The following is an 18,833-nucleotide window of genomic DNA, read 5'->3' on the forward strand; positions in this document are numbered from 1 at the left end:
GGAGGAAAAGGGATTGGGATTACCATTTTGCAGGTCCTGACACCCAGCTTCTTTTCCCAGATGAAGCTGACCAGCGGCAGTATGAGGAGTGGCTGTTCCATACCCAGCAGCTCCTACAGATGCAGCTGAAGGTGCTAGAGGAGCAGATTGGTGTACACCGCAAGTCCCGGAAGGCTCTGTGTGCCAAGCAGCGCACTGCCAAAAAAGCTGGCCGTGAGTTCCCAGAAGCTGATGCTGAGAAGCTCAAGCTGGTTACAGAGCAGCAGAGCAAGATCCAGAAACAGCTGGATCAGGTGGGGGAAAGCAAACTTCAGCCTAGCACCTAGAAGGCAGGGAAGAGGGATGGCATGGGGGGAGCCTGCCCCAGCCTGACCTCTCCGACCTCCCGCGTTAGGTCCGGAAACAGCAGAAGGAGCACACTAATCTCATGGCGGAATATCGGAACAAGCAGCAGCAGCAACAACAGCAGCAGCAGCAGCAGCAACAGCAACAACACTCAGCTGTGCTGGCTCTTAGCCCTTCCCAGAGTCCCCGGCTGCTCACCAAGCTCCCTGGTCAGCTGCTCCCTGGCCATGGGTTGCAGCCACCACAGGGGCCTCCGGGTGGGCAAGCTGGAGGTCTTCGCCTGCCCCCTGGGGGTATGGCACTACCTGGACAGCCTGGTGGCCCCTTCCTTAACACAGCTCTGGCCCAACAGCAACAACAGCAACATTCTGGTGGGGCTGGATCCCTGGCTGGCCCCTCAGGGGGCTTCTTTCCTGGCAACCTTGCTCTTCGAAGCCTTGGACCTGATTCAAGACTTTTACAGGAAAGGCAGCTGCAGCTGCAGCAGCAACGCATGCAGCTGGCCCAGAAATTGCAGCAGCAGCAGCAGCAACAGCAGCAGCACCTTCTAGGACAGGTAGCAATCCAGCAGCAACAGCAGCAGGGTCCTGGAGTACAGACAAACCAAGCTCTGGGTCCCAAGCCCCAGGGACTTCTGCCTCCCAGCAGCCACCAAGGCCTCCTGGTCCAGCAGCTGTCCCCTCAACCACCCCAGGGGGCCCAGGGCATGCTGGGCCCTGCCCAGGTGGCTGTGTTGCAGCAGCAGCACCCTGGAGCTTTGGGCCCCCAGGGCCCTCACAGACAGGTGCTTATGACCCAGTCCCGGGTGCTCAGTTCCCCCCAGCTGGCACAGCAGGGTCAGGGCCTTATGGGACACAGGCTGGTCACAGCCCAGCAGCAGCAGCAGCAGCAGCAACAACAGCACCAACAGCAAGGATCCATGGCAGGGCTGTCCCATCTTCAGCAGAGTCTGATGTCACACAGTGGGCAGCCTAAACTGAGCACTCAGCCCATGGGCTCTTTACAGCAGCTTCAGCAGCAGCAGCAGCAGCAGCAGCAGCAGCAGCAGCAGCAGCAGCAGCTGCAACAGCAACAGCAACTTCAGCAGCAGCAGCAGCAGCAGCTACAACAGCAACAGCAACTTCAGCAGCAACAGCTTCAACAACAGCAACAGCAGCTTCAACAACAGCAGCAGCAACAGCAGCAGCAGCTTCAACAACAGCAGCAGCAACAGCAGCAGCAGCTTCAACAGCAACAACAGCAGCTACAACAGCAACAGCAGCAGCAGCTTCAACAGCAGCAACAGCAGCTACAACAGCAACAGCAGCAGCAGCTTCAACAGCAGCAACAGCAGCTACAACAGCAACAGCAACAGCTGCAACAGCAACAACAGCAGCAGCAGCAGATGGGCCTTTTAAACCAGAGTCGAACTTTACTGTCTCCTCAGCAACAACAGCAGCAGCAGGTGGCACTTGGCCCTGGCATGCCAGCAAAGCCTCTTCAACACTTTTCTAGCCCTGGAGCCCTGGGCCCAACCCTCCTCCTGACGGGCAAGGAACAAAACACCGTAGACCCGGCTGTTTCTTCAGAGGTCACTGAGGGGCCCTCTACACATCAGGGAGGGTCGTTAGCAATAGGAACTACCCCTGAGTCAATGGCCACTGAACCAGGAGAGGTAAAGCCCTCACTCTCTGGGGACTCACAACTTCTGCTTATCCAACCCCAGCCCCAGCCTCAGTCTAGCTCTCTGCAGCTGCAGCCACCTCTGAGGCTTCCAGGACAACAGCAGCAGCAAGTTAGCCTGCTCCACACAGCAGGTGGAGGAAGCCATGGGCAGCTAGGCAGTGGATCATCTTCTGAGGCTTCATCTATGCCCCACCTGCTTGCTCAGCCCTCTGTTTCGTTAGGGGAGCAGCCTGGGCCCATGACCCAGAACCTTCTGGGCCCCCAACAGCCCATGCTAGAGCGGCCCATGCAAAATAATACAGGGCCACAACCTCCCAAACCAGGACCTGTCCTCCAGTCTGGGCAGGGTCTGCCTGGGGTTGGAATCATGCCTACGGTGGGTCAGCTTCGAGCACAGCTCCAAGGAGTCCTGGCCAAAAACCCACAGCTGCGACACTTAAGTCCTCAGCAGCAGCAGCAGCTACAGGCACTCCTCATGCAGCGGCAGCTGCAGCAGAGTCAGGCAGTACGCCAGACCCCACCCTACCAGGAGCCTGGGACCCAGACCTCTCCCCTCCAGGGCCTCCTGGGCTGCCAACCTCAACTTGGGGGCTTTCCTGGATCACAGACAGGCCCCCACCAGGAGCTAGGGGCAGGGCCTCGACCTCAGGGCCCACCCCGGCTCCCTGCCCCACCAGGAGCCTTATCTACAGGACCAGTCCTTGGCCCTGTCCATCCCACACCTCCACCATCCAGCCCTCAAGAGCCAAAGAGACCTTCACAATTACCTTCCCCCAGCTCCCAGCTTCCCACTGAGGCCCAGCTCCCTCCTGCCCATCCAGGGACCCCCAAGCCCCAGGGGCCAAGCTTGGAGCTGCCTCCTGGGAGGGTCTCACCTGCTGCTGCCCAGCTTGCAGATACCTTGTTTGGCAAGGGTATGGGACCTTGGGATCCCCCAGACAACCTAGCAGAAACCCAGAAGCCAGAGCAGAGCAGCCTGGTACCTGGGCATCTGGACCAGGTGAATGGACAGGTGGTGCCTGAGGCACCCCAACTCAGCATCAAGCAGGAACCTCGGGAAGAGCCATGTGCCCTGGGAGCCCAGTCAGTGAAGAGGGAGGCCAATGGGGAGCCAATAGGGGCACCAGGAACCAGCAACCACCTCCTGCTGGCAGGCCCTCGCTCAGAAGCTGGGCATCTGCTCTTGCAGAAGCTACTCCGGGCAAAGAATGTGCAACTCAGCACTGGGCGGGGGTCCGAGGGGCTGCGAGCTGAGATCAACGGGCACATTGACAGCAAGCTGGCTGGGCTGGAGCAGAAACTACAGGGTACCCCCAGCAATAAGGAGGTGAGTACTCTGGCTAGGGTAGAGCAGGTAGAGTGGGGCCTAGAGCCAGCGGGGGGCAGAATGAGTGAACCTGGGTCAGACAGAAGAGATGAGGGCTCTGAGGAGGAGGGTAGCAGCCTTCACTGGGCTTATTTGGCTTAGGATGCAGCAGCAAGGAAGCCTTTGACACCGAAGCCCAAGCGGGTACAGAAGGCAAGCGACAGGTTGGTGAGCTCCCGAAAGAAGCTGCGGAAGGAGGACGGGGTCAGGGCCAGCGAGGCCTTGCTGAAACAGCTGAAACAGGTGACCCCCAGGAGCCAGTCCCCTGGTCCCATCCCAGGATAGGGGGCACCCTGTCCCCCAGCTGTGCAAGACAGCAACGCAAACGCTCCATGTTTTCAACTTTGTCATCTTGCCCCTTGTAGGAGCTGTCCCTGCTGCCTCTAACGGAGCCTGCTATCACCGCCAATTTTAGCCTCTTCGCCCCCTTTGGCAGTGGCTGCCCAGTCAATGGGCAGAGCCAGCTGAGGGGGGCCTTTGGAAGTGGGGCACTGCCCACTGGCCCTGACTACTATTCCCAGCTGCTTACCAAGGTCAGAAAAATGGCAATATTTTTTGGGAATAGTGAAGTTCTTGGGAAGGTGAGGGTGGGAATGGAAAACTTGAGGGAATTGCTGACGTAGAGTGGGGCCAGGAGATTATACCAGTCTCCCTATGCCATCTTGCACACAACACCCCACCCCCCACCCCCCAGAATAACCTGAGTAACCCGCCGACACCACCCTCGTCGCTGCCCCCCACCCCACCCCCATCGGTGCAGCAGAAGATGGTGAATGGTGTCACTCCATCTGAAGAGCTGGGGGAGCACCCCAAAGATGCTGCCTCTGCCCGGGATACTGAAGGGGCACTGAGGGGTAAGTCAAGAGCAGATGCCACCCCTGGTGGGGTTTGGTAGCTGGAGTCCAAGCCAGTTAGTGTGCTGTACAGTTTAGAAATGAGTGGGTTGCCTGCTGTCCTGTGTGTTTACATAACAGGGCACTTGAGGTAGGAAGGGCCCCTTCAGGACTGATTTCTTGGGGACCAGAATGGACATTTGGAGTCTAGAGCAAACGCAATAGGGGAGATGGGTGGCAGGGAGCATCTTTATGAAGCTTTGTATAGAAGGAACAGTCCAGCTTTAGTGAGTGTGGAGCTAGACTGATCTGGATTTGAATTCTGGTTCCTGCATTCATTCAACTGTGTTACTGTATCCACGTAACTTGATTGACTTGTGTGAGCCTCAGTTTCCTCACTGTAAAATGGCTATTGTAGTACTCACCTAATGGAGTTGTTAAATGACTAAACAAACTCCAAAGAGTGTATCTAAAGCCAACTGCCACCAGGCATGGTAGCTTATGCCTGTAATCCCAACACTTTTGGAGGCCAAGATGGGAGGATTGCTTGAGGCCAGGAGTTCAAAACCAGCTTGGGCAATATAACAGGACCCCATGTCTATGAAAAAAATAAATAAATAAATAAAGCCAGTGCCTGGCATGCAGGACAGACTCAGTAAATATAGCTTGTCTGCCCCAAACTGGTAGGTGGGAGGACAGTTAATCGTGATAGCTGAGATCTCATGCTAATTAGGCCTAAAATATTGGGAGAAGGTACCATCAGCCCTGGCCACCCTCACCTGACTTTTCTTCTCCTCACCCACCCCTCAGATACTTCAGAGGTGAAGAGTCTAGACCTGCTGGCCGCCTTGCCTACACCCCCTCACAATCAGACTGAGGATGTCAGGTAGGAGTGGGGCTGGAAATGGGGATGAGGAACAAGGGTGGGGGATAGGTTGCCTCATATTTCCTTTGACCAATGGCAGATTTCAAGTAAGACATCTATTCATCTCTAGATTTAGGAGGAGGAGTCTGCAGGGCTGTAGCAACAAATGTCTACTTTTGGTCCCTAGGATGGAGAGTGATGAGGATAGCGATTCTCCTGACAGCATTGTGCCAGCTTCATCCCCTGAGAGCATCTTAGGGGAGGAGGCCCCTCGTTTCCCTCATCTGGGCTCAGGCCGGTGGGAGCAAGAGGACCGGGCCCTCTCCCCTGTCATCCCCCTCATTCCTCGGGCCAGCATCCCAGGTATGTGCTACTCTGGATGTGGGCCAGGCCCAGTTCACCTGGGTTGTCCGAAGCTGGGGGAGAGGCGGCCAGGGGTTACACAAATCCCTCTTTCTCATTCAGTCTTCCCAGATACCAAACCTTATGGGGCCCTTGACCTGGAGGTCCCTGGAAAGCTGCCTGCTACAACTTGGGAAAAGGGCAAAGGAAGTGAGGTGTCAGTCATGCTCACAGTCTCTGCTGCTGCAGCCAAGGTGTGTCCTAGGGGTACCTCGAGGCTGAGGGGAACCTGATCAGAGGGCAGTCCCTAGAATTTGTCTGGATAAGAAAAATTGTAGTTGTTTAAAAACATGTATTGAGTACCTATTGTATGTGAAAGCCTGGGCTAGAGTCTGTGGAATTTGGATTAATGAAGCATGATTCCTGCCCTCCCAGGGCTCATAGTCCCATGGTAAAGACAGACAAGTCAACAACTAAGGAGCGCCTCTGTGTGTAATGCCACAGGTACTACATGATAGCGTTGCCCCAGTCATGTTTGGTGGGACTCTGTCAGCTGTTTTGAAAATATTAACGGACTTTTGTGGTCAAAGAAAGTTGGAAAACACAGTTAAAATGACAGTATGGGTTTCTTTACTACAAGTAGAGTCCTCAGGTCCTTTTAATTTGCTGACGTGTATCATGAGCCTCCAAGTCATGGATAGAGCATGCATCACTTCCTAAACGTAGTTGACGTAGTCCCCTTTTCGTGGAGCTCCCGTCATTGCCCACAGCAGCTTGGGAAAGGCTGCTGTGAGGGAAGTGTGTGTAAAGAGCTGGGTGACACAGGATAGAACTCCTACCCTGGGGAGTGGGTTCTAGGTGTCCTTGTCCCCACCCAGCTGATAGTAGAACTCACCTCAGACACTTGGCTGACATGTTTCTCCCATCCCTTCCCCGGCCCTGGCAGAACCTGAATGGTGTGATGGTGGCAGTGGCAGAGCTGCTAAGCATGAAGATCCCCAACTCCTATGAGGTGCTGTTCCCAGAGGGCCCCGCCCGGGCAGGCACTGAGCCTAAGAAGGGGGAAGCTGAGGGTCCTGGTGAGTGTGGCAGGGAAGCCTTTTGGGACTTGAGGGGAGTGATTCTGTTGGGACGCTCTGATCCACTCCTTTCTGCAGGTGGAAAGGAAAAGGGTCTGGGAGGCAAGAGCCAAGACACTGGCCCTGATTGGCTGAAGCAGTTTGATGCAGTGTTGCCTGGCTATACCCTCAAGAGCCAACTAGACATCTTGAGCCTCCTGAAACAGGTAGGTCTAGGGGAGAAAAAGGGGTGGGTGTTAGAAAAAAGGGGCTGCTGGCTAGGCATGGTAGCTCATGTCTGTAATCCCAGTGCTTTGGGAGGCAAGGCGAGTGAATCACTTTAGGCCAGGAGTTTGAGACCAGCCTGGCCAACATGGCGAAACCCCATCTCTACTAAAAACAAAAACAAAAAAGTAGCCAGGCATGATGGTGCATGCCTGTAATTCCAGCTACTCGAAAGGCTAAGGCATGAGAATCCCTTGAACCCAGGAGGCGGAGGTTGCAGTGAGCCAAGATTGTGCCTCTGGATCCAGCCTGGGCAACAGAGCAAGACTCTGTCTCAAAAAAAAAAGAAAAGAAAAGAAAAAAGGGGCTGCCTAGGGCAAAGAATGTGGAGGCCTTTTGGGAGGGTGGGATATGGGTGAGGGGAAGGAGGGAGCTAGTTAGATGAGGAGCTGGCACTAATGATACAGGGCACCCTCCTACAGGAGAGCCCCGCCCCAGAGCCACCCACCCAGCACAGCTATACCTACAATGTCTCCAATCTGGATGTGCGACAGCTCTCGGCCCCACCTCCTGAAGAACCCTCCCCGCCCCCTTCCCCCTTGGCACCTTCTCCTGCCAGTCCCCCTACTGAACCCTTGGTTGAACTTCCCGCCGAACCCTTGGCTGAGCCACCTGTCCCCTCACCTCTGCCACTGGCCTCGTCCCCTGAATCAGCCCGACCCAAGCCCCGTGCCCGGCCCCCTGAAGAAGGTGAAGATTCGCGTCCTCCTCGCCTCAAGAAATGGAAAGGAGTGCGCTGGAAGCGGCTGCGGCTGCTGCTGACCATCCAGAAGGGCAGCGGGCGGCAGGAGGATGAGCGGGAAGTGGCAGAGTTTATGGAGCAGCTTGGCACAGCCTTGCGACCTGACAAGGTACCTCGAGACATGCGTCGCTGCTGTTTCTGTCATGAGGAGGGTGATGGGGCCACTGATGGGCCGGCCCGCCTGCTGAACCTGGACCTGGACCTGTGGGTGCACCTCAACTGTGCCCTTTGGTCCACGGAGGTGTATGAGACCCAGGGCGGGGCACTAATGAATGTGGAGGTTGCCCTGCACCGAGGACTGCTAACCAAGTGCTCCCTGTGCCAGCGAACTGGTGCCACCAGCAGCTGCAATCGCATGCGTTGCCCCAATGTCTACCATTTTGCTTGTGCCATCCGTGCCAAGTGCATGTTCTTCAAGGACAAGACCATGCTGTGTCCAATGCATAAGATCAAGGGGCCCTGTGAGCAAGAGCTGAGCTCTTTTGCTGTCTTCCGGCGGGTCTACATTGAGCGGGACGAGGTGAAGCAAATCGCCAGCATCATTCAGCGGGGAGAACGGCTGCACATGTTCCGTGTGGGGGGCCTTGTGTTCCACGCCATCGGACAGCTGCTGCCTCACCAGATGGCTGACTTTCATAGTGCCACTGCCCTCTATCCCGTGGGCTACGAGGCCACACGCATCTATTGGAGCCTCCGCACCAACAATCGTCGCTGTTGCTATCGCTGTTCTATTGGTGAGAACAACGGGCGGCCGGAGTTTGTAATCAAAGTCATCGAGCAGGGCCTGGAGGACCTGGTCTTCACTGACGCTTCTCCCCAGGGTGAGCGGTGGGCCCTTGAAATGGATAATATGGTATGGGGAAAGTTTCTCCCATGGTCACTGTTACAGTGTCTGTAAGAGGACCTGTAGCCTCTATGTGAGTGATCCTCCTTCCCCCACCTCAAGCAGGCAGGGGGTCTCTTGAAAATTCCCAGTGAAAGTGTTTGAGCCTCTCTGTCACCCTAAATTCCCTTGTAGTTGAAAATATTTTGCTTGTCTAATCTCACATATTCTAGTTCCTTTTGCTATCCTCAGTGGAACGAAAGGAAACAGTTCTGAGACTATTGTCTGCTTCACCTAACCTAATCCTAACCGTGTTCCTTGTGGTTGTTTTTCCCTGGATGAAATCAGAATTACTTTGATTTGGGCCGGGCGCGGTGGCTCAAGCCTGTAATCCCAGCACTTTGGGAGGCCGAGACGGGCGGATCACGAGGTCAGGAGATCGAGACCATCCTGGCTAACCTGGTGAAACCCCGTCTCTACAAAAAATACAAAAAACTAGCCGGGCGAGGTGGCGGGCGCCTGTAGTCCCAGCTACTCGGGAGGCTGAGGCAGAAGAATGGCGTAAACCCGGGAGGCGGAGCTTGCAGTGAGTCGAGATCCGGCCACTGCACTCCAGCCCGGGCGACAGAGCAAGACTCCGTCTCAAAAAAAAAAAAAAAAAAAAGAATTACTTTGATTTTAGTTTTAGTGTTAATGATAAAATAACAGTAAGAGCAGGTACCTTTTTTTGAGTGTGTACTGTGAGCCACAAACTAAGCTAAGTGATTTGTGTAGTTTATTTTGTTCATACAACCCTATGAGGTAAGTATTGTACTACAATTATGCCCAGTTTACACATAAAGAAACTGAGTCTTAGATTTAAGTACAGTTGTGCATTGCTAAATGACAGGGATACATTCTGAGAAATGCATTGTTAGGTGATTTTGTCATTGTGTGAACTTCATAGAGTGTACTTACACAAACCTAAATGGTGCAGCATACTACACACCTAGGCTCTGTGGTATACCCCATTGCTCCTAGGCTACAAATCTGTACAGCATGTAACTGTAGTGAATACTGTAGGCAGTTGTAACATATGGTAAGTATGTGCATCTAAACATAGAAAAGATACAGTAAAAATACAGTATTATAATCTTACTAGACCACTGTTGTATATATGATTCCTCGTTGAATGAAATGTTGTTAAGCTGCACATGACTGTTTTGGCTCAGGGTCCCATGGCCAGTACTAGAACCTGAATGCAAGTCTTTCCAACTCCAAAGCATGCCTGTTCTTTCACTAGGGACCTTCCATGGCCTATGCTGGGTCTACTGGGCCCTGGGTTTCTGTCTCAAGGCTCTGTGATGACCCCCTGGGGTTGGAAGCCTCCTGCTTCTTAACAGACAGTGAGACTAGGAGGCCAAGAGAGGATCCGGAAGACCAACACACCTTCATGATAGGGAGGCTTGAAGGCCACAGAAAACAACTGCGGTTCTGGATTGGGGTTAGGGACTGGAGGTCAGTTAGCAGAAGTTGCCTCTAAGGGCTGCTCTCTTCCCTGCTTCTTAGCCGTGTGGAATCGCATCATTGAGCCTGTGGCTGCCATGAGAAAAGAGGCTGACATGCTGCGACTCTTCCCTGAGTATCTGAAGGGCGAGGAGCTCTTTGGGCTGACGGTGCACGCTGTGCTTCGCATAGCTGAATCAGTAAGGAAGGGGCTGGGAGCTGGGGGGCTTGGCGGGCACTGAGAACTTTGGCCACCCCAAAAAAACTCAGGCTAAGGTGAGTATGAACTGTGCCCACAGCTGCCCGGGGTGGAGAACTGTCAAAACTATTTATTCCGCTATGGGCGCCACCCCCTTATGGAGCTGCCACTCATGATCAACCCCACTGGCTGTGCCCGATCAGAGCCTAAAATCCTCACACACTACAAACGGTGAGCTTGTGATGCTGGAGCCAAGGGAGGGTGTGGGTGTTGATAGGGATCCTCTGGTCCCATCATGAGGATTTAGGATACAGATCAGAGTTCTCGTGGAGAAACTGGGGAATCACTCTTAGACCTCCTAATTAGAGGGCACACAGATATTGGTAGGTTATCCTTTTCCTCTTCTCCCAACCTGCTCAGATGCACTTGGGATATAGGACAGAATTATCTCGGGCACCCTGGGGAGGTAATGGGTAAACTGAAATATATAAGGGACCTGGTCACCTTTTTCCTCTCCTGTTTTACTTCCAGCGGGAGGGCCTGTGATTCTCCCAAACCTCAGATACCCCATGAGTGCTAGGGTCACCTTCCCTTCCCCGTGAGTGTTGATGTCAAAAACAAATAGTTAGAGATATAATAGAAAAATAATAAAACCTTACATTTGTATAGCACTTTATACTTTTTTTTTCAAAGCGTTTTCACATCCATTATCTCATTTGATCCTCACAACAACCTTATGAGGTAGGTAGGGCAGGTGGTATAACCCCCATTTTACAGCTGAGAAAACTGAGACCCAGAAAGATTAAATGACTAGGCAAAGGTCACACAGCTGGGACCAGATCCTTACCTCTGTGGGTCCTTGTTCTTTCTGTGTACCAGGGACCTTAGTCCCTGGGTAGAGGGAGGCAGAATCTGTGGTAGCAGGGCTTTCTTGAAGGTCTTTGGTGGCTCCTAGGCTGTCGTAGAGTGTCAGAGACTCTCTATCCCTAGCCAACCTTGTCCTTGATGCCCTGCAATGGTGGTTTTCAAACTGTGAGTGCATGTGTTCCAAAAAGTCCTCAATCACATAAACTGATGGGTTGAACTTGGCCTTCCCATGCATATCTCTTCCTTCCCCAAATTGGATTAAACCAGAAGAGCTCCATTGTCATCTAGTTTATGTATTGGAGTTCCAGTCAACATTTTGTTAAAGAAAAAAGCAAAGATTTCTGCTAAATAAAAAAGAACCAGAAACATTTGAAAACCACTGCTTTGGGATGGCAAGAATTTGGCTGGTACCCTAGGGTGGTAAAAGGTATCCTGCCAGGCAGCCGTCATTCCCCTGCACTGAGCCATCTGCACAGAGCCCAATGTTATGTCAGAGAAGGGGACAATGTGAAGAAAGGATACCACCTTTAGGCTGTGAGTTCACAGCCAGTTTTAATTCAAATCTAGCCCAGCGTGGTAGGCACAGTCCCCATTTTCAGGGCTTCCGGTATGTGCAGGAGGTAGGATTCAGACATTCAAGCAAACCATCAGCTTAAATTCTAGGCCTAGGCTACTTGCGGAAAACTTCCCAGAGGAGCATGGCCTTGAGAATGGTTTGACAGGAGAGTGGTAGGAAGTGGGAGATGGGAGAGCAGGCTCAGTGTAGGGGAATTGGTGCCCCCCATCTCCCTCCACACTTCACCCCTCACCCTGGGCTCTCTGTACCACCCAGGGTGTCAGAAGGGTCCCTATAGCTAGTTGCTTCCTCACCAGAGCTGAGACCCAGTTGCCTCTACTCCTTTCCCAAGGCTGCACTTCCAGTGCTTGCCAGCAGCACACGCCCCTAACTGATGTGTTGCACATCCCAGGAGGTGGTGGAGGAGGTGGGTGGTGTGTACTTGGTCTGAGGGCGAGCTGTCTTGTCATGGATTGTATCACCTCCCAGGCCCCATACCCTGAACAGCACCAGCATGTCTAAGGCATATCAGAGCACCTTCACAGGCGAGACCAACACCCCGTACAGCAAGCAGTTTGTGCACTCCAAGTCATCTCAGTACCGGCGGCTGCGCACCGAATGGAAGAACAACGTGTACCTGGCTCGCTCCCGCATCCAGGGCCTGGGGCTGTATGCAGCTAAGGACCTAGAAAAGCACACAATGGTTATCGAGTACATTGGCACCATCATTCGGAACGAGGTGGCCAACCGGCGGGAGAAAATCTACGAAGAGCAGGTATAAGCTGACAGAGGGGCCATTGTGGTGCATAGTCCTCACTCAACCAAGGAGCAAGGGTCAGGATTGGTCACAGGAGGGCAGGAGGAAAGCTGTGGTGGGGAAGGGAAAGGCAGGAGAAATGAAGAACATGCAACAGAAGCCCACTGTCTGAGTCTCCTACCTGATCCCACTCTCTGATACTCTTGTCCCTTCTTCTGCAACCTCTGCCTTTCTAGAATCGAGGCATCTACATGTTCCGAATAAACAATGAACATGTGATTGATGCTACGTTGACCGGCGGCCCTGCCAGGTGAGAGACAACGAGGAAGGAGGGAATTAATGGTCCCTGAGTAGCACTCTGGGGGATAGACAACAAGGAATCAAAATTTTCCCAAGTTAGTTGCCTGACATCCCTGACTCTGTCCTTCTACCCAGGTACATTAACCATTCCTGTGCCCCTAACTGTGTGGCCGAAGTCGTGACATTTGACAAAGAGGACAAAATCATCATCATCTCCAGCCGGCGAATCCCCAAAGGAGAGGAGGTGAGAGGAAGTATCCTGAGTGAGTGACAAAGCAGCTACTACTCCTTTCACCCCTTCTCTGCCATTCCCTAAATGTGGGTTCCTAGGCTGGGCACCTCAGATCATATCTTCTCTGCCCTCCCTTTTTCCTGTGGGGGCTAGCATTGATTCTGCCCTCTTCTCTTTTCAGCTAACCTATGACTATCAGTTTGATTTTGAGGACGATCAGCACAAGATCCCCTGCCACTGTGGAGCCTGGAATTGTCGGAAATGGATGAACTAAGAAGCTTTGAGGCTACCAGGCAGGGGAGTCCCCCTACCCACAACCTCTTCCCTGAAAGGGTTGAGGGGGAAGAGAGGTAGCAGTCAGAGCCAGGACCCAGGGCTGGGGCTGCCGGCTGACCGGAGCCCCTGGAGCAGGAGGCTGGGGCAGAGGGCCCTAGGCCAAGCCCACCCTGGGCACCAGGGACAACCCTCTTCCCCACCACCGGCCCTCAGGCTGGCATCTCTGCCCCCAGCTCCAGGAGGGGCCAGACAGAAGCAGCCATTGGGCATCTCAGGTTTGAGGGGGATATGGGCCGGGAACTACCCAGAAGCATCTGGGAGGCAGCAGGGTGGGGGAAGAGGATGTGTGGCCGGGCCTCACAGCCCTGCTGCTCCCACTGACCTCTCCGGCCCAACTCAAGGCTGCAAAGAGACTTGACTAAGCTTGACAATCCCAAAGGCCGGGTCCCACACCTGGCCCTGCCTGCCGGGTCCTGCCCCCACCCTCACCCCCATCCCCCCTCCCTCTTGATCTGTCTGTTTCCCTCTTTTCCTCTGTGTTTCTGTCTCTCTATGGGTTGTGTTTCCTTGTTTTCCACTCTGACAAATGCAACATGAACGGGAAAGAGGCGCCCAGCTGCCTAGGAGGGCAAGCTGGGCAAGCCGGGCAAGGAGACCCCGCACCCACACCTACCTCATTTAAGTGTTGGATTTTTTGCTGTTTTGAAATGTGAGACCCTCTCCAAGCCCCCTGCTGCCCCAACCCTCTCCCCCACCTCACTGCCCTCTTCTGAGTGGGTGGAAGAGGGGGTAGGAGGAGGAAGAAAAACAACAACAAAAAATCCATCTTTGTTTTTAATTATGGGCATGGGATGGTGGTTGAGGCAAATGATGATGAAGATTGGGGATGACTGGCCCCTAGTTGCTCTAGGACTTCCTTCTCCATCTGGACATGGGGGCAGGAGGGGGCTAAACCTAGGACCAGGATATCTCTCTCCTGTTTTCCCAACCCCATCATGAGCCCGTTTGCCCTCCAGCCCCTGGACGGGTTGGGTGGGGGGTAGGGTGAGGGCTATCCCTGAGTGGCATGCCCATACCTAATGAGGCAGGGTGTGGCCCGGAGCTCCCACTTTCCCTCAGTCACCAAACTGCTGCTGGTCTGGTGGGAAGGGGTGGTGATGTGGGGGTGGGGAGCTTAGTGTCAGCGAGGGGAGGGTGGGGGGTATTTATCTATTTATACATGGGATTGTACATAGTCTTGTGGGGCATGGGGGAGCCGGCTGGAGGTGAGAACCCTCCCCTCTCCCCCCACCCCCGGGGAGAGCAAATGTAAAACTACTAATTTTTGTGCTTTATATATTCTATATAAATATATCTATTTTCTTTTTACAAAACCAGTTTATAAATGGTAGGGGGGTGTGGGGCGGACACATGGAGCTCCCCTTGTGGGGGGGCCCCCTCCATTACCCAACCTACCGCCCTTTTCCTCACCCCCCACCCCACTCCCCACCCCCTGGCTGTGACTGCTGTAAGATGGGGGTATAGAGGCTGGGCAATTCCCACCCCCTGTTGTATAGTTGGACTATGTTATAACGCACAAAAGAGAGCTGACCCCAGGGGGAGCCAGAGGGTGATGGGTTCCTTGCCTCCCTTTCCTTCCCCTTTCTGCCCAAGCTTGTGCTGCAGTTTAACCTCTTCCTGGGGGTGGGGGTAGGTAAGGGGTGGGTGACACCCCAAACCCCTCTCTGGTAGGGAACCGTGGGGATGAAGATGAAGCTTATATGCAGTTCTCTTCTAGGGGCTGTGGGCAAAGGGCATTTTGTAATTAATATTTTCAAGAATCAGATGTCTGGAGTGTAGGGGTGGGCTTGGTGGTGGTGGACGGGCGGGCCTGCTGGAGGGGGAGCTTGGTGGCTGTTGTGATTTTAGGTTTGTTTTTGTTTTGTTTTGAATTTGGGGAGTTGTGGATTGTTGGGGGTAGGGAGATTTTTTTTTTTTTTTTTTTTTTTTAAAGCTGCTTCCTCAACTGTTTCAAGCTGCAAATGTTTAAGAGAATAACACCCCCCACTCCCACAGGAACCGCTGTAATTAAATCAGACAGCAGGAAGACTGGGCTGCAGCCCTCAAAGCCACAGCCCTTGATGTTCCTTTTCGGAGAGCAATAGGTCTAGGCTACAGGGAGGGGGAGATTGGCTCCCGTGAGTCAGGCTGTGTTTGGGGCTTGGGCCCTGGGATTAGGAAAAGGGGATGGGGCAGACTTTGTAAGCATATGCTAGGTATCCGATAGTCCTGTAGAATTTAGTGAAGAAACCTTATACAGTTTTTAATTTTTATATAAACTATAACTCAGACCCAAGCTACAAGGTTGGAATTTTGGTTGGTTTTTTTTTAAGTACCCTGCCTGTATAATTGCATCAGAATCCCCCACCCCCCCGTGTTTGTATTTTGGGTTGGTTTACACTCGCACATACTCAATTTTCAGTTTTCCCCTTTACAGTCTTCTCCCCTCACCTCCAGGACCCTCCCCCTTTTTAAAAAATAAATCGCTGACAAGTGTGAATCCCGTGAAGACTTTATTTTGTGTTGTGTGTATCCTGTACAGCAAGGTTGGTCCTTCGTAACAACGGATGAAATGGTTCCCTTTTTTAAAGCGCCCTCTCTCCCTCCACCCTCAGCGCCCCTGTCCTTGGCATGTTTTGTATCAGCGATCATTCTGAACTGTACATAATTTATGTTGCGAGAGGCAAAGGGCAAGTTTTGGATTTTGCTTCTTCCAAGTTTGTTTTTAAACGACAAATAAAAAAAGAACATTTTAAATACAAGCGGCTCCGTCCCGTGACCCTCGCCGTCAGCCGGATCCGTGCGGTCCGAGAGGACCCGGGGGAGGGCGGTTACCGAGGCCTGCCACCGCCGGAAGGGTGGGTTCCACGCCTTCCGCCGTAGTCTGGCGACTGCCATGACGTGGGCGGAAGTGGCGTCGCCGCACCGGATGTGGGGCGTGGCCTTCCCCAAGAGAGTTTCCTAAAGCGAGAAAACCAAGCCGGCGCCTCTTGCAATGGAGACGGTGAGGAGCGCAGGAGGGCGGTCGGGGGCGCTGTAGAGCCTAAGACCCCACTTAGGAGACCGGGAGGGCCGGGCAGGGGCTGGCGCTGGTGTCTAGCAAACAAAAAGCAGCCGGGTGTCTGCCCTATCCCGTGACCGTGTCCCTCCGCTTCTTCGTTGGGCGCATCTCCTAGGACTGGGCCGCGCCCCCGCCGCCTTTCCGCACGCGGTACCCTTAGCCCAAGCAGGCAGTGACTCCTGGCCCTCCTTGGAGCCCACGTAAGCCGTGGCAATCTTGGGCTTCCTTTCCTCTTAGCACCTCAAGCCCTTTTAGAGGTTTGAGAGCGCAGGGTTGTGATCCGGCTTTGCTGGGTGAGGCAGGGGGCGTCCAGAGGGATCTCCGCTTGCAGGTAGCTGCTGGACCTCGGTAGTCTTTCTGTGATCCCTGCAATCCCTGGCAGGAGGACATCTGAAGATCTTTATACTGCATCCAGTGAAGTCACATTCCCTTAATAAGACCGAGAATTGAGGTTTGCTTGAAAGAGGAAAACTTGCAGTGTTAGAGGCCGATGTGTCCCTGGACAAGTTTAGGTCATGGCCCGCTCTGCGACTCTAAGCAGGAGTTTTGGCACAGCTCATTCTTGGCGAGCAGGCATTGACCAGTTGTGGCAGGGCCCTGTCACCCTCCCACAGATGCCGCGGGTTGCCTGCTGCATGTTTGCACCCACCCTCACTCTCAGGAGTCTTTTTCTAGCGCTCTGTAACCCCTCCCATACACTTCCCTCTCCACAGTTTTTAACCATGTGTCTTCTTTCAGGCAGAGTAACTCTTCCCATCTTGGTTTTTATCATTTGCTACTGTAGTTATGAAAGGACTGCAGGTTCACTTTGCTTTGGATTACATGCCCATAGTAATTCTTTGCCACACCCTTTCTCTGCCCACAGAGAGGTTGTTTCTTTCAGGTTTTTGAAAAGAAAACCGACCAAAGTACTAAAACGATTCGCAGTTGGTCTCCCAGGCAAGGGAGCCAGTTCTGACTAATCAAGATAATCTTGAACAAAAATAAGGAGTCTAATTCCATTAAATTTAAAATAACATGTCATATTCTACTTACTTGTGAGTGTAGTATGGTTTACAGAGCATTTTTATGTAGATTTTCTAATTTAGCCTTCACACTTTATGTACTGGATTAGGCTCTGGGGTAGAAGTTAAAAAGAGGAAAAAGAAAACAGCCAGGTGTGGTGGCTCATGCCTGTAATGCCAGTACTTTGGGAGGCTAAGGCAAGTGGATTGCTTGAGCTCAGGAGTTCCGCACCAGTCTGGGCAACGTGATGAAACCCTGTCTTGACAAAAACAAAAACACAAGAATTACCCAGGCATGATGGTGGTGGTGCATACAGGTGGGAGGATTGCTTGATCCAGGGAGGTGGAGGCTGGAGTTAGCTGAGATCATGCCACTGCACTCCACTCTGAGTGACACAACGAGATCCTGTCTCCAGAAAAAAGAAAAGAAAGAAAACTCCTGCTTTGAAAATGTTCAGCCTAACTGGAGTAAGGGTGAGGGCAAGCCAGCAACAGCTGTTATTTAAAGGTAGACTATAATAAATGCTATCATTAATATGAAAACAAAGGACTGTGACAGAATAGTTGAGAGAAAAATTACTTTGGACCTAGGAGAGGGCACTGCAAATTGAGAGAACAGTATGAGCAAGGGCACTGAAACTGGGGGATGTGGAGAATTGGGGGTGAGCCAGCGGCTTGATGTTGCTGGCTTTGGATTTTGGTCACAGTGAGAGAAAAGACCGGAAAAGTAGGCTAAGATCAGGTTGAAGGTATTACACACCATGCTAAATTTGAACTTTGTTTTGTAATAGGGGACCCATGGAAGATTTATGAGCAAGTCAGTGAATGTCTTTTAGGAATGTTCATAGCAGCTTTCTGTACATGGATTGAGCTACTTCGGAAAGTAAAGTTTCTTGTTAATGGAGATGAAAGCCCCTTCCAAACCTGAGATGCTTTGGTGAAAGCACGAAAGACAAATTGAAAAGCAGATAGATATGGGCCAAGGACCCCAATTTAAACAGTCTTGCAGAAGTGAGAGGTAAAAGCCTAAATTAAGGCTGTAAAATTGGCAATGAGAGAGATAGATCTGAGGCATTTCTAACATACCAGCTTAGCTGATAACTGGTAAGAAGACAGCTGTATAAAACAAAAAAAACAAGATGGGAACTACAGCAAGAATAATAGGATTGGAGGGACAAATGTTTTGTTTCGTATTGAAGCATTTGAGGAGTCTCTGTGACATCTGTGGTTGTCAAACAAATAATTGGAAACGTAGATCAGAAGTTTGGAAGAAATTGCGAGTCTGTTTGTCAGATGTAGACTGTGTCTCTGTAATATTTTGTACTTACGTGGTACAGTTGTACTTTCTCAGGTCCCCTATGTTATTAAAAGTAGAAAGGAGGCCAGGCACAGTGGCTTATGCCTGTAATCCCAGAACTTTGGGAGGCCAAGGTGGGCGGATCGCTTGAGCCCAGGAGCTCAAGATCAGCCTGGTCAACATAGCGAGACCCCATCTCTACAAAAAAACACAAAAAGTAGCTGGGCTTAGTGGTGTGTGCCTGTAGTCCCAGCAGCCCAGGAGGCAGAAGTCAAAGGATTGCTTGAGCTGGGGAAGTTGAAGATACAGTGATCTGTGATCATGCCACTGCACTCCAGCCTGGATGACAAGAGTGAGACCCTGTCTCAAAAAAAAAAAAAAAAAAAAGAAAGAAGTAGATGTAACTACATAATTCCCCCTCTGATATGGTGAAACA

At 52.4% G+C, this 18,833-nt stretch overlaps 2 protein-coding genes across 4 annotated transcripts in view; both read left to right on the forward strand.

Moving 5' to 3' along the window:
• The window catches only part of KMT2D (lysine (K)-specific methyltransferase 2D), a 35,074-nt gene extending 21,274 nt beyond the window's left edge, over positions 1 to 13,800 (forward strand). Inside the window, exons 38-55 of the mRNA XM_011987606.1 lie at positions 61 to 293; positions 395 to 1,590; positions 1,705 to 3,337; positions 3,479 to 3,619; positions 3,742 to 3,909; positions 4,071 to 4,230; positions 5,020 to 5,095; positions 5,262 to 5,437; positions 5,540 to 5,670; positions 6,363 to 6,495; positions 6,574 to 6,701; positions 7,182 to 8,322; positions 9,873 to 10,009; positions 10,109 to 10,239; positions 11,921 to 12,206; positions 12,425 to 12,498; positions 12,624 to 12,732; positions 12,902 to 13,800. Coding sequence (XP_011842996.1) covers positions 61 to 293; positions 395 to 1,590; positions 1,705 to 3,337; positions 3,479 to 3,619; positions 3,742 to 3,909; positions 4,071 to 4,230; positions 5,020 to 5,095; positions 5,262 to 5,437; positions 5,540 to 5,670; positions 6,363 to 6,495; positions 6,574 to 6,701; positions 7,182 to 8,322; positions 9,873 to 10,009; positions 10,109 to 10,239; positions 11,921 to 12,206; positions 12,425 to 12,498; positions 12,624 to 12,732; positions 12,902 to 12,994 — 6,146 coding nt within the window. The 3' untranslated portion in view covers positions 12,995 to 13,800. The remainder of the gene's footprint in view (positions 1 to 60; positions 294 to 394; positions 1,591 to 1,704; positions 3,338 to 3,478; positions 3,620 to 3,741; positions 3,910 to 4,070; positions 4,231 to 5,019; positions 5,096 to 5,261; positions 5,438 to 5,539; positions 5,671 to 6,362; positions 6,496 to 6,573; positions 6,702 to 7,181; positions 8,323 to 9,872; positions 10,010 to 10,108; positions 10,240 to 11,920; positions 12,207 to 12,424; positions 12,499 to 12,623; positions 12,733 to 12,901) is intronic.
• A 2,125-nt stretch (positions 13,801 to 15,925) lies between these two features.
• PRKAG1 (protein kinase, AMP-activated, gamma 1 non-catalytic subunit) overlaps positions 15,926 to 18,833 on the forward strand; it is a 17,270-nt gene continuing 14,362 nt past the window's right edge. For 2 of the 3 annotated variants that reach the window (XM_011987607.1, XM_011987608.1), the window contains exon 1: positions 15,926 to 16,039. In XM_011987607.1, coding sequence (XP_011842997.1) covers positions 16,031 to 16,039 — 9 coding nt within the window. In that variant the 5' untranslated portion in view covers positions 15,926 to 16,030. Of the gene's footprint in view, positions 16,240 to 18,833 lie in introns of all 3 variants that reach the window. The other variant, XM_011987609.1, reaches the window with a different exon arrangement.

This window comes from Mandrillus leucophaeus, unplaced genomic scaffold (genome assembly GCF_000951045.1).
Source record: "Mandrillus leucophaeus isolate KB7577 unplaced genomic scaffold, Mleu.le_1.0 Scaffold313, whole genome shotgun sequence".
Classification (NCBI taxonomy): Eukaryota; Metazoa; Chordata; class Mammalia; order Primates; family Cercopithecidae; genus Mandrillus; species Mandrillus leucophaeus.